Here is an 18,609-nt window from a genome sequence, read left to right on the forward strand (position 1 = left end):
CCAGTTTCTAGAGTAATTTTCAATTTTGTTCCAAGCATTTAAACCCATATTCCTTTCATGCAATTTAAATAATTATTTATTTATTTGAGGCCTTTTCCGTGGTTTTTGTATGTCTTTCAAACACATTTCATTATATAATAATAATAATGCAATAAAAGGCAATTTAAGTTTCCTTCGTATTGACAAAAATATCTTTCGCTCTAAAAGGACATCGTCAGACATACAATAACAGTTTTCAGTTTTTAAATATAAATTATTGAATGAATACAGAAAATTCTTCTGCACACCTTTTGCGACCCTTCACAATTGAAATCTGTCATTAGACAGTTCAAAGTCAAAAAATGAATAAAGGCACAAGCGAAACCTACTGCTCCCGAGGCCGCAGCACCACCTCGGGGTACAATTTGGCCACCAAAGGGTCATCCACCATCTCTGGTTATAACATTAACGCACCAGGAAATCCTTCCCTTATCAATTACATCCCTTCCTCTCTGGGTGGTAGCTTTAGGGCGGGCCCTTACGACGATTGCTCAGATGACGATCTTGAGGAGATTGAAGTAAGTCAACACAGTTTACCGTAAAAAATAACGAGTTTCACTTAAAAACAGTATTGGTTGAAAGTCAATAATAAAATAGAGTACTTAACGGCTGTGTTCAACTTTTACACAATTTATTTTTATTTCATCGATTTATTTGTTTTTGGATATAGTTCTTCTCCTTTTGTTTTATTTATATTACTATTATTGTAGAATATCATTTATTTTTTTAAGTATTTGTATTGTTAAGTCATGCACTAGGTGAGTTTTTTTTTTCTTTTTTTAAATCTAAGCTTTTGTTTGTTTCTTTCAATTAAATCAAATCAAAAGTAAAAAAATCTAATTGCCATAAAGAGTCAATACATCCCTATAAACAAAATAAAGATATTCAAATTCAAAACAAATTTATTCATCATGAAGGTAAATAAATAATCATACAAAATATACATATGTTGTACCACTTACCAAATACATGATATATAGGACCATGCCTCGATTATAGAGAACCGTCTACACAGGTTCATCATAAATAAGATAGAAACTGTGTGGCATAGCCCTTCAAAAACCTTAAAAGTAAAAAAAAAAGATTTTCTTAATTAAGTAAGTATTTAAGTAAGGCGAAGCAGGCGGGAGTTCTGGATATGCAGAAAAGGTAAATTAATTAATATTTATAACAATAATAACTAGATGACAATAGAAGATCGAGCGACTCAGCTCTTTTAATTTTTATTATAGATTAAGTATTGTTTTTTGAGAATCAAGCAGTTTATTTCGAATATATTTTTTAAATGCAGTAAACGGAAAACTTTTGCAATTAGCCGGAAGTCTATTCCAAAGTTGAGAGGCGACAAAAACGAAAGATTTTTAAAAATTTGCTGTTCTATGTTGTGGTATTCTAAATAAATTTATAAATCTAGTGTTATGCTAATGAAGAAAATTTGGAAAATTGTCAGCTGAATATAATGGCTCCCCAGTTTTTATAACTTTATACACGAAGATATTTTCTACGATTTTTCATATTTAGAACAACACAACAATTCTGAAGTTTTTGTATTGAATAAGCGGAGTCTTCAGTCAATGAATCCGAATATACCACATCACAATAATCAAATAAGGATAAAACAAGTGTGTTACATAAAAAATATTTAGTTTTAGGAGGTAAATGATTTTTTAAGCCGTAAAGCTTATTCCAATTTTGAGCTTATTCTTTATATGTGTTTGAAATGAAATACCGCTATCAAGGCATACTCCTAAGTTTTTGACCTCTGGTACTACTGGTAGCTGCTCATTACGAATCTTTGCATTTAAAGTTGTTGCTGCATTAAGGCCGTTCTTTTCACCACCCAGAAAAATTACACATGATTTAGACGAATTTAATTTCAAATTATGGTCGCAGGAAAAGTTATCTATATTTTCTAAATCCTTATTAAATTGTCCTTCTATTATGGGTAGACTGTCACGTGAAAATTAAGTATACAGCTGGGAATCGTCAGCATATTGTTGTAACATTGAGTGCTTTATGCAGGATTTAATATCCTGCATAAAGTGCTCAGACCCCAAAATAGAAACCTGGGGAACACCGGTAGATATAGGATAATAACTTGATTTTTCAGTTGTAGAAGCCTTGTTTATTACTACGCAATTCGCTCTATTATTAAGATATGACTTAAAGAAATCAATCGCGTTGTTCGAAAAACCAAAATAATAAAGCTTTGCTAATAACATTTCATGGTTTAAAGTATCGAAAGCTCTATTAGTAGAGCCAATCCAAAACATCCTCATTTATATTATATTTAATTACATTTTCTCCCGGCAAAAAGGTCTGTCCCGCGATTTTCAACAACCGATACTCTTTAGCTACTGACAAAAGAAGCCAAAAGTGGGACAAACCCGTCAACTTAAAGTTAATTAATAAGGAAACTAATTAAAAAAATCATCAAACTAAATAAATTATTACAGAAAGAATAACAACAGATTTGCACGAGTGTGTGCTAAGAATCAATAAAATTAATTAATATTTTAATACATTTTTATTTATAATATAATTTTTCCATAATAATTAATTATAAGCCTGAGGCCAGAGGGAGATGGAGACAATTTGTGATAATGTTTACTTGTATGTATTTTAGGTTAAAAAGCGAATGCGTGTACCTTTATTGTTAAAAAGACAAAGAGAAGAAAAAGCAAAGACAAGAGTAAAACAAAAATGTATGTTAGTTGCGAGCCTATAGTTGAGTCTGCAGGAGCATTAATTTCGTATGCTTTTTAAAACTATTTAATGTAAATTTTTTTATTGTATTTGGAAGGTCATTCCAAATCTTACACCTGTTTGTAAATTATTTTTGAAAGTTTGTCGTCCGGTGAAGAGGAACTCTATATAAATTACTGTTTCTAGTTTCATGAGCAGTGTGTGGCAGTCTTGATTATTCTATAGACAAAGTAATACATATGAAGCTTTCCTCTATTTTCCATGGTTAAAATTTTGTTATTATTCAGATCAGGAGTTATATGATCTTTATTGAGGATGTTAAAAGAGAATCTCATGCATGTGTTTTGTAAATTCTGAATTTATTTTTATATAAACTTGTTATAGAGTCGGAGTATACCGCATCTCCATAATCAAATAATGATAAGATTAGAGGAATCTTATCACAAAGGAAGTATTTAATTTTTGAGGGTAGACAGTTTTTTAGGCGATAGTAAGCTGCTTTTAATTTATTGTTGATATGTGTTTTATGCTTTTTATGCTCAGGTTTTTTACTTCCGATTTAAAAGGAATGGGTTCGTTGTTTAAGATAAATTACATATTATTTTTCAGGTACTCCCTTGCTTGTTTACTTTGGCTTATAAGAATTGCCTCGGATTAATTAATAATAATAAACAGTTTTTATTTACCAGCATACAATAAAAAAAATATATATCACAATAATCCTAAAACAATATCTGGTAAGTAAAGGAGTATTGGTAGGCAACTAAGTGCCAATTCTTCCCCAATATCCTAATAAACTAGAAAAAAAATCGAGACAAAATAGAATAACTATTATAAGTAGCACGCCAAAATAATACATATACAGTTTTATCATTTTTTTTATCTCGGGTCATAGAGTTTTACGTGTAATATTTTCAACCCCATGTTAGAACCTGTTCTATTTAATCGATAGGATTGAAACTTGGAACGAGTGAAGTTTAAGTTCACAGACTTTAAAAAATCCCATTATTTTGCAAAAAAATTTGCGAGAAACCTATTTAAAATACGTTTTTCTGATGAAAAAGTTTGCTTTTTCTGCACCTCGTAACCTTCATTACCTTTACACTTCAAAGTGGGTAGACAAATATCTGACAGTGACACAAAATAATTTTTAAATTGCTTTGTTGAAATTGTTCAAAAACTCTTAAAAAATGTCGATTTACACTACGGAGGAACGTATTGAGATGGTTTCAAACTACATAAGGAGGAATGTCGGCGCAAGAAGTGGTAGATAATTTTGCCGTGCCTTATCCTAACCGTCCCGTCCCGTCTAGATCAACTGTACAACGGTTTCATGAAAAATTTATTACGATTGGATGCATCGCCAGTTCTCACTTAAAACGAAAAAGAACCGAAACCGTAGTTGACGAAGAATTTAAAATGGAGGTATGCTTGGCCGTTGAAGAAAATCCAACAAATAGTCTTACTCAGTTTGCTGAAGTTACCGGAAAAAGTAGAAGTAGTTGCTATAAGGCAATTAGAAAAGAAAAATACAAATCTTTTAAAGTTAGAAATGTTCAAGAACTCTTGCCTAATGATTATTTTCTTAGAATGCAGTTTTGTGAACAGTGGATGGAACGAATTAATAAAGACCCCACAATTACAAACAAAATGCTATTTTCAGATGAAAGTACATTCTGTACAAATGGTACAGTTAACAAACAAATACTCGAATATGGTCGCGAGAAAATCCTCACGTCAACCAGGAAACGCATACCCAAACAAGACAGAAACTTAACGTGTGGGCAGGAATTCTTGGAGATCGGATAATTGGACCATTTTTCATAGAGGGTAGCCTGAATACTGCAAAATATTTAGAATTACTTCAGGTGCAGGTCATTCCCGCATTAGGAAACGCTGTTCAAAATGGCAGGATAATTTTTCAACATGATGGAGCCCCCGCTCATAGTGCAGCGACTGTTACCGAGTTTTTGAATGCCACGTTCCCAGGACGCTGGATTGGACGTTTTGGACCATCTAAATGGCCGACGCGAAGCCCCGATCTTTCGCCTTTAGATAACTTTTATTGGGGCTATCTATCATCGAAAGTGTTTGATATTGTTAGAGGAAGACCCAACAATATCGAAGAACTTCGTAATAGAATTATCGAGGCTTCGCGTACCATTACTCCCCGGCAGCTCCTAAATGTTAAAAGACATTTCTACAACTGTCTAGGCTTTTGTTTGGCTCAATTTGGAGGTCACTTTGAATAATTTATTTGAAAGGTTTTATTTGTTTATTGTTGATTTTTGAAAATATATTTTTGAGATTTTGAGGAAATTATTTTGTGTCACTGTCAGATATTTGTCTATCTGCTTTGAAGTGTAAAGGTAATGAAGGTTACGAGGTGCAGAAAAAGCAAACTTTTTCATCAGAAAAACGTATTTTAAATAGGTTTCTCGCAAATTTTTTTGCAAAATAATGGGATTTTTTAAAGTCTGTTAACTTAAACTTCACTTGTTCCAAGTTTCAATCCTATCGATTAAATAGAACAGGTTCTGACATGGGGTTGAATATATTACACGTAAAACCCTATGACCCGAGATAAAAAAATGCCCTGTATAAAGGTTTAAAACGTTGTTACTTAAAGACAAAAACAAAATAAATTTATATAGCTCGAGAACAGAACAAAACAAAGATAAAAACAGAAATAATTAAAATAGTTTCATTCGCGACCATTTTTCAAAATGAAATAAAATAAAACACATTAAATATTAACAAAAAAAAATAATAATAAAAATTGTACTTAATAAACTAACTCGCTGAGTCTGACTTGAAAACAATATATTCCACGTGCTTTTCCTATACCAATCAAAGGAAAACGAATAGTCGACAACATTATCCATAGCCACAGCCACATTGTAAGTAAAATACCTTTTAAATAATTCTTTCCGATCTCTTAGTATAGATAGGTATTGTGAATGTCGGTTCGAAATGTTAGTCTATCAAAAAGATACTCTGGAATTTTCTCCTTTATGATTTTATAGAAGAAGCATTTTTTTTTGTAGAATAAACCTGTTATATCTGCATATTTAGCCACCTAATTTCTGTAAGCTTATGTGAAATCGGGTTTGGACCAGAAATTTGAAAGATTAACCTAAGGCAGCTATTCTGAACCTTTTATACTCTGTTTCGATCAGCATAATCAAAAACATGGGCTAAAGATAGGGCTACAAAAATTAAAATGAGATAAGACTAGAGACTCGCAAAGCATGCTTTTTATTTTTTTACTTAAGCAATGTCTTTGTCCATAAATAATTTTTAATGATCCATAGGCTTTCTTTAATAATAATGAAATGTGATCTTTGAATCTCAGCTCTTTATCTAATAAAATACCTAAGCTTTTGCAACTTGTCTTAGAAGGAATCGCATTGCCACCAATAGATATACTATGGTTCCTATATGGAGGAAAGACTCCTCACCAAAGATCAAAAAATCTGACTTCATAGGATTAATTTTTAGAGCATGCTTCTTAGATTTTAAATAAATATTTTGTAAATCTGAATTCAGATTTTTAATTGCCTTAGCATACTCAGATATTTTAAAAGAAATATAGAGTTGCGTATCGTCTGCGTATAAGTGATAATCACAAAAATGTAGACAAGAGTAAAAGCTTGCAGTATATAAAGAGATCCTAAAATACTACCCTGAGGAACTTGCTTAACCGGAAGTGATAAAGAAAAGCTATTATTAAGTTTGACTTGATGTGTTCTACCTGAAAGATACGAGAAAATTAGATGATTTGTCGGAAAAACCAAAAAATGAAGAATAGAAACTAAAATTTTATGATTGATAAGATCAAATGCCTTCGTATAGTCCAGCAGTACAAGGATGGAAGCTTTGCTTTGATCTATAAGGATCTTAGTATGTCGTCCGTTGCAATTGACACACAACAATACAACATGCTCTATTAAGCAAGAAATTTGAAAAAAAGTTTATTACGGGTTTGGAAAAATTATAGAACTGCAGTTTCGCAAGCATCATTTTGATTCATCATTCATACATTTGATTCATCATTCTTTATACAGTGCGAACGTAAAGGTTGGAATAAATTCATTTAAAATTATGAATTTTAAATGAATTTATTCCAACCTTTACGTTCGCACTGTATATTAAGTTAGTTAAATATTTTTCTGTATGTTCAAAAAAAAACGCTCGGACATGTCGATTTTTATTTTTAACTGCGGGTTTTCTTACTATAATTTTATGTATACAGGGTGGCCCAAAAATAAGTTACGGTCATCAACGTAATTTTTTTAAATGTAAGCACCTATTTTTTATTTTAGATTTAGGTTCTACATCAAATTCTAAGTACATTTCATGTACCATGTGCTATACCTAAACTCGACCGTTGACGATTGAACACAATAAAAGGCTATTTTTGGAAGAGTTATTTATATCAAGCAAGAATACATAAAAATATTTTAATTAATTTATTAAGTGTTGAAAATGGCTGCCACGAACCTCTTGGCAATATCCCAGTCGATGCTGAAATTCTTGTAAAACGTTATCGATAACAGAAGGTTCTATCAATCTTATTTCTTCCGTTATTCTAATTTTTAACTCTTCAATGTTGTTTGGCCGATTAACATAAACTTTGGACTTAAGATACCCCCACAAAAAAAATCTAAAGGAGTCAGATCCGGTGATCTGGCCGGCCATTCAATTGCACCCCTCCGACCAATGTCCAGGAAAAACGGTATCCAGGTACTCGCGCACGGGACGAGTGTAATGGGCTGGAGCTCCATCTTGCTGATACCATAAGGAATTATCTAATATATCCGGGTCTTCTGGATCGGGGTATAAAGTGGCAAGGCATGGAACCAAGTCATTTTCTAAAAACTCTAAATACCTCCCACCATTCAAGTATCCTTCAAAGAAAAAGGGCCCTATAACCCTGTTTTCAATCACCCCCGCCCAAACATTTACTTTTTGAGGGACTTGGCTGTGGCACTCCATCATCCAGTGCGGATTTTCAGTAGCCCAGTATCGGCAGTTTTACCGGTTTACACTACCATGAAGACAAAACGTTACCTCATCAGAAAATACAATTTTTTTTGAAAATTGTGGATTAGCATGGCACAAGTCCATAAGTCTCTCACAAAATTCTAAACGCCTATCTGGGTCATCTTCATTTAGTTCATGAACCAATTGAACTTTGTAAGGGTGCCATTTATTTATACCGAAATACTTAACGACGGATGTCTGGGATATCTGATTTTCTAACGCAATATTGCGAGTCGTTTTATGGCAATCTTCTTCAACTGCCAGCAAAACATTTAGTTGCTTTTCTTCTGATATACTTGACCGACCTTTCGTATAATTATCCCTGACATGACCCAAATCCCGATATTTCTGTCTATTTTACTGACAGTACTTTGAGATATACGTGGCCTATCAGGATACTTGGCATGATAAATTTCACAGACTTCCATCTGAGTGCGCATCCTGTTTCCATAACCAATCATCATCAAAATCTCTATTCGCTCTCGCTCACTAAGACGTACCATTTTTTGAAATTTTAATTTTATCTTTTGATAAACTTAACACAAGCAAAACTTTGCTTAGGCATCTAAATCAAACTAAATTCACTCAAAATTATTTGATGTCAACAAATTGTGACAAGTTAACAATCAAAAACACCAACCACAAATGTAAATAACCAAACAATAACTGATAGGTTGCTTGATATAAATAACTCTTCCAAAAATAGCCTTTTATTGTGTTCAATCGTCAACGGTCGAGTTTAGGCATAGGACATGGTACATGAAATGTACTTAGAATTTGATGTAGAACCTAAATCTAAAATAAAAAATAGGTGTTTACATTTAAAAAAATTACGTTGATGACTGTAACTTATTTTTGGGCCACCCTGTATACATAAAATTATAGTAAGAAAACCCGCAGTTAAAAATAAAAATCGACATGTCCGAGCGTTTTTTTTTTGAACATACCCCTGAATTTTAAATGAATTTATTCCAACCTTTACGTTCGCACTGTATATTAAGTTAGTTAAATATTTTTCTGTATGTTTTATTTGCTTTTTTGATAGTAGTTATAATAATATCGTAATTTTATGTGTACTCGGTTAAGTTAACGGCATTCGCTGCCTTTGGCCAAGTATAAAATAAAGGCCTAATTTATTTTATTTATTTATTTGTTCACATAGAAAAGTTCCCAAACGGAGGTGGAAAAAAGCGTGAAATTCGAAGACGAGACTTTGCACCATTTGTGGCGAAACGTCCGGGATTTGGCCGGACCGTGGATCAGTCATCGGTTCAGTTTGGGAGAGTGGGAGAGTCTGGATCAGAGTCCTGATAAGTCAAATGCGGAAAAGGAAAGAGAGGAAATTGAGAGGGACGAAGCGCCCTATGACGGGGTGCTTACCAAGGAGGTGTTGGCCCCCAATTTATCCAGAGTGGGTCGGTGTCCCGAGTATGAGCATTATGCTTACACTAAGTGTATTTTATCAAAAAAGGTAAGCATACTGTTAAGTTATCTATCACTTCTCAAGCATTTTAGAGTAAATTTCGATTTCATGTCAGGCATGTAATTGCCAGTTCTTATATTATAACGGAGTGGTTTGAAGGACCATTTTACAACACTATTGAGCAGTTTTTAAGCAAAAGTAATGACCCGAAAAACGTACAAATTAATACTAAAAAAACAGTTAACTTTTAAAAAATAGCAGACAGTCCAATGAATTTTCATTGGGGCGATATATTGCAATATGATGTTCCAAATATTTGCATAAATAATTGTACTAAAGCCATGCCAATTATAATTGAAAAGTTGACTAATTATTTCAATTTTGACATAGTGGCGTCCGAGAATGGTTTTTATATAAATGTCATGGCAGTCAACGTGTTAACGTTTCCCCTTTCCTTTATCAGCGATTTTTTTGAAAACGCAATTTCTTTCAGTTTCTTTTGCCGAAAAGCGATACTGCATGGTGACAGGGTTCGAGAATTAATCAGGATTGAGCTTCTAGCTTACTGCTGAACGTCTCACAATACTGTGTTAAATTTTACAAATTACATAAACTTATATCTACCATATCTGAATTTGAAGCTATTTTTTATGACCCTTTAGAAACTGGTAAACATCGATTTGCTTCAAAAGTATCATTACCTTCAATACGTGGACGTGAGCAATAACGCCCTGACAACCCTTACGGCCCTCGGGAATTTACCGTTTTTGAAAATCCTCGACGCCTCCCACAACCTTCTCCCGACCATTTTGGACTTTTACCCGCCATTTTTCCTCACCAACGTCAATTTGTCTTATAACAAGATCCGAACCATGAGGAACCTCAGGGACTTTTGGTCCATAACTGACCTAAATTTGGCGCATAATTTTATAAGAAGAATCGATGGTATAAAGGAACTGCGGTAAGCGATTCGGAAGTTGCTCCATAGCTTTTCAAATAATTTCCCTTTAAGGTACTTGACCACCTTGAACTTGTCATTTAATCGTATTGGTGCGGTGGAAAACCTCGAAGGTACCCGGCTTCAATTCCTGTACCTGCAAAATAACTTCATAAACACCCCCGAGATGGAGTGGAATCAGGCGGAACTTCACACCTTAAAAAATATCAGGACCATCAATTTAAGTTACAACCAAGTAATGAGGAAAGTGTACTTCATCCAAGGGGAAACTTCAAACAATTTTATCATTGCAGGTTTCTTCATTGCAGATGTTCGAAGCGGTTGAAAACTTGGAATGTCTGGAACTGGTGCATAACAACGTTTCGAAGCTCCTGGACATTTATTACTTAAGGAATTTGAACTATTTGAATAAGTTGAATCTTACGAGTAATCCTGTCACTGAAATACAGCGGTACAGTACTTTTTATTCCTCTCGATGCAGTTTTGGGGCTATAAATGACTTTTCTAGGTATGTGGAAGTTTGCCTTACCCATTTGAAGATGTTAAGCGTATTGGACGGAGAGCAAATCAATTCTGACTTTTGGTTGGAGAGATTTAGCTACGAAAAGACCGATATGAGTCAAATGGCGAATCATAATAGGATTCGTTTACTCATTTTGGAACAGGTAAGTTTATAGGGAAATTTTGACTTTTGAAAAGGTGTAAAATAGTGAAAAATGCATGAAGGTCGCTTTTGCAGAACAACGAGAGTCTGTTTCATGAAAACTCTTATGATAGCACCCCTACTAATAGAAGTATAGATTTTTTCCTATGCAACCTTTTACAACATCCTGTGATTTCATGATTAGTTTCTTTATCGCACTATAAGATGGCTGTACAATGCTATAGCAGTAACGTGTAAACGATCTAATAATTATTTACAGTTTCCTAAAATGTTCTCACTTATTTTTAATTTTAGTAGAAAACTGTATAAATATCTCTATAGTTTTGCTATTGCATTATAGATCGCAATACGGGAATAATCATAGAAATGTATCGATGGTTTAATATTTTGCAGTTTCCTGTAATTTACTTTAAAATTCGTGGCATTGCGGTTCAATTAATATCAGAAATCTATGCAATTTTCCTGTTGCATGATAGTTGACAATCCAATATAATTATAGATTTAATGCAATAGTCTACGAAATATTTACAGAATCCTGTAATTAAAGGATTGAATGTTCTAGTAGTTTTCTGTAATTTGCTTTATATTTTGTGACGTTTCTACGATATTGCTGTGCGGTTAATTTTGGCCATATATATTAATTTGCAGTTTGCTGTAATTCACTTTATACTTCGTGGCATTTCTATACAATTAATTTTAAAACAATTCTCATTTTATAATATCTTGTAATTGCATTTTCTAGTGTAGTTCTGCTCTTGACCCACAGATGGTCATACAATTTTATCACAGAAACCTGTAAATATCTCATAATATTTTACAGATTCCCGTCATTTAATCTTTTTATTTCCGTAGAATCTTATTACAGAGATCTGTAAATGATTCAATATATTAAAGTTTTTTGTAATTTATTTACTATTTTATGTCTTTATATAACAGGTGGCATTACTTTGCAGTTAATGTATAAAGCATCTGCAGGATCCTGTAATTTCGTTTGGACATATTCTAGCAGTTTTTTGTAATTGATTTTATAATTATTGATAAGAGATATGATAAGATATTTGCATAAAATGTCTTGCAATGTCGCTATCAGACCACAGATGGCTGTATGGTATTATATTTACAGAAGCCTGTAAAAAAACCATTACTAATTTGCAGTTTCCTGTAATTTATATTAAAATTTATGGCAGTGCTGTTCTATTAATTTTAACAGAAAGCTCTAGAAATTGCAGTATCCTGTAATTTCATGATATCTAAGTGGTTTCTTTATAGCACTTAAGATGGCTGTACAATGTTATAACAGAAATCTGTAAAGGAACTAAACATTATTTACAGCTTCCTATAATATTCTCCTCACTCGATACTTCGTGTGTGTCATGGTAGGTGGCACTAGGATGATATCTATACACATGTGTAATTTTGCTATTGCATTATAGATGGCTCTATGGAATTATAATTACAGAAACCTTTAAAAGAACTATAATTATTTGCACTTTACTATAATTCACTTAATAATTCGTGACATTCTTATACGATTTACTACTACTCGTACTACTAACCCACAGATGGCAACACACTTTTTTTTAACAGAAACCTGTATATACTTTAAAATATTTTTCAGTTTCCGGTAATTAATTTATTATTTTATGTCTGTATCTAAGAGGTGGCATTACTATGCAGTAAAATGAATGAAACATATGCAGGAACCTGTGATTCTCTTTAGAGACGTAATCGCAGATTCTATATAGGCCACAGATAGCCGAATGCTATAATAATTACAGAAACCTGCAAAAAAAACATTATATATATTTTCTGCAGTTTACTGTAATTCACTTACAGTTCATAGGATTTCTATTCAATTAATTTTAACATACATAAAACATCAGGATCCTGTAATTTTGTTTGGACATTACAGGATCAAATACTCTAGCAGTTTTTTGTAATTTATTTTAAAATTCGTGGCAGTCTTATAATATTACTATACTGCTAATTTTGACAGATATTTGTATAAAATGTCTTGCAATGTGGCTATTAGACCACAGATGGCTGTATGGTATTATATTTATAGAAGCCTGTAAAAAAACCATTACTAATTTGCAGTTTCCTGTAATTTATATTAAAATTTATGGCATTGCTGTTCTATTGTTCGTCTGACAGAAAGCTCTAGAAATTGCAGTCTCCTGTAATTTCATGATATCTAAGTGGTTTCTTTACAGCACTATAGATGGCTGTACAATGTTATACAAGAAACCTGTAAAGGAACTAAACATTATTTACAGCTTCCTATAATATTCTCCTCACTCAATATTTCGTGTATGTCATTGTAGGTGGCACTAGGATGATATCTGTACACATGTGTAATTTTGCTATTGCATTATAGATGGCTCTATGGAATTATAATTACAGAAACCTTTAAAAGAACTATAATTATTTGCACTTTACTATAATTCACTTAATAATTCGTGACATTCTTATACGATTTACTACTACTCGTACTACTAACCCACAGATGGCAACACACTTTTTTTTAACAGAAACCTGTATATACTTTAAAATATTTTTCAGTTTCCTGTAATTAATTTATTATTTTATGTCTGTATCTAAGAGGTGGCATTACTATGCAGTAAAATGAATGAAACATATGCAGGAACCTGTAATTCCCTTTGAATGCGTAATCGCAGATTCTATATAGGCCATAGATAGCCGAATGGTATAATAATTACAGAAACCTGCAAAAAAAAAATTATATATATTTTTGGCAGTTTACTGTAATTCACCTTACAGTTCATAGGATTTCTATTCAATTAATTTTAACATACATAAAACATCAGGATCCTGTAATTTTGTTTGGACATTACAGGATCGAATATTCTAGCAGTTTTTTGTAATTTATTTTAAAATTCGTGGCAGTCTTATAATATTACTATACTGTTAATTTTGACAGTTATTTGTATAAAATGTCTTGCAATGTCGCTATTAGACCACAGATGGCTGTATGGTATTATATTTACAGAAGCCTGTAAAAGAACCATTACTAATTTGCAGTTTCCTATAATTTATATTAAAATTTATGGCATTGCTGTTCTATTGTTCGTCTGACAGAAAGCTCTAGAAATTGCAGTCTCCTGTAATTTATTTTTCTCATGTCATTTTGCATTTTCCAATAGCACTATAGATTCCATGCATATGTATAAAATATTTGCAGTATCCTGTAATTTCATGATATCTAAGTGGTTTCTTTACAGCACTATAGATGGCTGTACAATGTTATAACAGAAACCTGTAAAGGTACTAAACATTATTTACAGCTTCCTATAATATTCTCCTCACTCAATATTTCGTGTATGTCATTGTAGGTGGCACTAGGATGATTTCTACACACATGTGTAATTTTGCTATTGCATTATAGATGGCTCTATGGAATTATAATTACAGAAACCTCTTAAAGAATTATAATTATTTGTATAATTCACTTATTAGTTCGTGGCTTTATTGTAACGGAATTCTCGTTTTATAATGTCTTGTACTAATTACCCACAGTTGGCAACACAATTTTTTTAACAGAAACCTGTAAATATTTTAAAATTGTTTTCAGTTTCCTGTAATTAATTTATTATTTTATGTCTGTATCTAAGAGGTGGCATTACTATACAGTAAAAGAATGAAACATAAAATGTAGGAACCTGTGATTCTCTTTGGAGACGTAATCGCAGATTCTATATAGGCCACAGATAGCCGAATGCTATAATAATTACAGAAACCTGCAAAAAAAACATTATATATATTTTTGGCAGTTTACTGTAATTCACCTTACAGTTCATAGGATTTCTATTCAATTAATTTTAACATACATAAAACATCAGGATCCTGTAATTTTGTTTGGACATTACAGGATCGAATATTCTAGCAGTTTTTTGTAATTTATTTTAAAATTCGTGGCAGTCTTATAATATTACTATACTGTTAATTTTGACAGTTATTTGTATAAAATGTCTTGCAATGTCGCTATTAGACCACAGATGGCTGTATGGTATTATATTTACAGAAGCCTGTAAAAGAACCATTACTAATTTGCAGTTTCCTATAATTTATATTAAAATTTATGGCATTGCTGTTCTATTGTTCGTCTGACAGAAAGCTCTAGAAATTGCAGTCTCCTGTAATTTATTTTTCTCATGTCATTTTGCATTTTCCAATAGCACTATAGATTCCATGCATATGTATAAAATATTTGCAGTATCCTGTAATTTCATGATATCTAAGTGGTTTCTTTACAGCACTATAGATGGCTGTACAATGTTATAACAGAAACCTGTAAAGGTACTAAACATTATTTACAGCTTCCTATAATATTCTCCTCTTTCAATATTTCGTGTATGTCATTGTAGGTGGCACTAGGATGATTTCTACACACATGTGTAATTTTGCTATTGCATTATAGATGGCTCTATGGAATTATAATTACAGAAACCTCTTAAAGAATTATAATTATTTGTATAATTCACTTATTAGTTCGTGGCTTTATTGTAACGGAATTCTCGTTTTATAATGTCTTGTACTAATTACCCACAGTTGGCAACACAATTTTTTTAACAGAAACCTGTAAATATTTTAAAATTGTTTTCAGTTTCCTGTAATTAATTTATTATTTTATGTCTGTATCTAAGAGGTGGCATTACTATACAGTAAAAGAATGAAACATAAAATGTAGGAACCTGTGATTCTCTTTGGAGACGTAATCGCAGATTCTATATAGGCCACAGATAGCCGAATGCTATAATAATTACAGAAACCTGCAAAAAAAACATTATATATATTTTTGGCAGTTTACTGTAATTCACCTTACAGTTCATAGGATTTCTATTCAATTAATTTTAACATACATAAAACATCAGGATCCTGTAATTTTGTTTGGACATTACAGGATCGAATATTCTAGCAGTTTTTTGTAATTTATTTTAAAATTCGTGGCAGTCTTATAATATTACTATACTGTTAATTTTGACAGTTATTTGTATAAAATGTCTTGCAATGTCGCTATTAGACCACAGATGGCTGTATGGTATTATATTTACAGAAGCCTGTAAAAGAACCATTACTAATTTGCAGTTTCCTATAATTTATATTAAAATTTATGGCATTGCTGTTCTATTGTTCGTCTGACAGAAAGCTCTAGAAATTGCAGTCTCCTGTAATTTATTTTTCTCATGTCATTTTGCATTTTCCAATAGCACTATAGATTCCATGCATATGTATAAAATATTTGCAGTATCCTGTAATTTCATGATATCTAAGTGGTTTCTTTACAGCACTATAGATGGCTGTACAATGTTATAACAGAAACCTGTAAAGGTACTAAACATTATTTACAGCTTCCTATAATATTCTCCTCTTTCAATATTTCGTGTATGTCATTGTAGGTGGCACTAGGATGATTTCTACACACATGTGTAATTTTGCTATTGCATTATAGATGGCTCTATGGAATTATAATTACAGAAACCTCTTAAAGAATTATAATTATTTGTATAATTCACTTATTAGTTCGTGGCTTTATTGTAACGGAATTCTCGTTTTATAATGTCTTGTACTAATTACCCACAGTTGGCAACACAATTTTTTTAACAGAAACCTGTAAATATTTTAAAATTGTTTTCAGTTTCCTGTAATTAATTTATTATTTTATGTCTGTATCTAAGAGGTGGCATTACTATACAGTAAAAGAATGAAACATAAAATGTAGGAACCTGTGATTCTCTTTGGAGACGTAATCGCAGATTCTATATAGGCCACAGATAGCCGAATGCTATAATAATTACAGAAACCTGCAAAAAAAACATTATATATATTTTTGGCAGTTTACTGTAATTCACCTTACAGTTCATAGGATTTTTATTCAATTAATTTTGTAAATAATTAACAATGGCTGTACAGTATTATAAATACATAATCCTGTAAAAGAACCATTACTAATTTGCAGTTTTCTGTAATTTATATTAAAATTTATGGCATTGCTGTTCTATTGTTCGTCTGACAGAAAGCTCTAGAAATTGCAGTATCCTGTAATCTATTTTTCTCATGTCATTTTGCATTTTCCAATAGCACTATAGATTCCATGCAGTAATATGTATAAAATATTTGCAGTATCCTGTAATTTCATGATATCTTAGTGGTTTCTTTATAGCACTATAGATGGCTGTACAATGTTATACAAGAAACCTGTAAAGGAACTAAACATTATTTACAGCTTCCTATAATATTCTCCTCACTCGATACTTCGTGTGTGTCATGGTAGGTGGCACTAGGATGATATCTATACACATGTGTAATTTTGCTATTGCATTATAGATGGCTCTATGAAATTATAATTACAGAAACCTCTTAAAGAATTATAATTATTTGTATAATTCACTTATTAGTTCGTGGCATTTTTATACGATTTATTGTAACGGAATTCTCGTTTTATAATGTCTTGTACTAATTACCCACAGATGGCAACACAATTTTTTTAACAGAAACCTGTAAATATTTTAAAATTGTTTTCAGTTTCCTGTAATTAATTTATTATTTTATGTCTGTATCTAAGAGGTGGCATTACTATGCAGTAATATGAATGAAGCATATGCAGGAACCTGTGATTCTCTTTGGAGACGTAATCGCAGATTCTATATAGGCCACAGATAGCCGAATGCTATAATAATTACAGAAACCTGCAAAAAAAAACATTATATATATTTTCGGCAGTTTACTGTAATTCACTTACAGTTCATAGGATTTCTATTCAATTAATTTTAACATACATAAAACATCAGGATCCTGTAATTTTGTTTGGACATTACAGGATCGAATATTCTAGCAGTTTTTTGTAATTTATTTTAAAATTCGTGGCAGTCTTATATTATTACTATACTGCTAATTTTGACAGATATTTGTATAAAATGTCTTGCAATGTCGCTATTAGACCACAGATGGCTGTATGGTATTATATTTACAGAAGCCTGTAAAAGAACCATTACTAACTTGCAGTTTCCTGTAATCTATATTAAAATTTATGGCATTGCTGTTCTATTGTTCGTTTGACAGAAAGCTCTAGAAAGTGCAGTCTCCTGTAATTTATTTTTCTTATGTCATTTTGCATTTTCCAATAGCACTACAGATTCCAAGCAGTAATATGTATAAAATATTTGCAGTATCCTGTAATTTCATGATATCTATGTGGTTTCTTTACAGCACTATAGATGGCTGTACAATGTTATACAAGAAACCTGTAAAGGAACTAAACATTATTTACAGCTTCCTATAATATTCTCCTCACTCAATACTTCGTGTATGTCATTGTAGATGGCACTAGGATGATATCTATACCCATGTGTAATTTTGCTATTGCATTATAGATGGCTCTATGGAATTATAATTACAGAAACCTCTTAAAGAATTATAATTATTTGTATAATTCACTTATTAGTTCGTGGCATTTTTATACGATTTATTGTAACGGAATTCTCGTTTTATAATGTCTTGTACTAATTACCCACAGATGGCAACACAATTTTTTTAACAGAAACCTGTAAATATTTTAAAATTGTTTTCAGTTTCCTGTAATTAATTTATTATTTTATGTCTGTATCTAAGAGGTGGCATTACTATACAGTAAAAGAATGAAACATAAAATGTAGGAACCTGTAAATCCCTTTGGATACGGAAGCGCAGATTCTATATAAGCCACAGATAACCGAATGGTATAATAATTACAGAAAACCATTATATATTTCTTGC

At 31.9% G+C, this 18,609-nt stretch overlaps 1 protein-coding gene across 2 annotated transcripts in view; it reads left to right on the forward strand.

Annotated features, from left to right (window-relative positions):
• The first annotated feature begins 306 nt into the window (after positions 1–306).
• LOC126742381 (leucine-rich repeat and guanylate kinase domain-containing protein-like) overlaps positions 307–18,609 on the forward strand; it is a 32,842-nt gene continuing 14,539 nt past the window's right edge. The window contains exons 1-6 of one of the 2 annotated variants that reach the window (XR_007662547.1): positions 307–557; positions 8,954–9,262; positions 9,877–10,175; positions 10,227–10,407; positions 10,466–10,623; positions 10,681–10,837. Coding sequence is in view for 1 of the 2 variants with exons in the window: in XM_050449032.1 (XP_050304989.1) it covers positions 342–557; positions 8,954–9,262; positions 9,877–10,175; positions 10,227–10,407; positions 10,466–10,623; positions 10,681–10,837 (1,320 nt within the window). In the remaining variant the exon portion in view is untranslated. The remainder of the gene's footprint in view (positions 558–8,953; positions 9,263–9,876; positions 10,176–10,226; positions 10,408–10,465; positions 10,624–10,680; positions 10,838–18,609) is intronic. The other variant, XM_050449032.1, reaches the window with a different exon arrangement.

Source organism: Anthonomus grandis, chromosome 11, assembly GCF_022605725.1.
Source record: "Anthonomus grandis grandis chromosome 11, icAntGran1.3, whole genome shotgun sequence".
NCBI lineage: Eukaryota > Metazoa > Arthropoda > Insecta > Coleoptera > Curculionidae > Anthonomus > Anthonomus grandis.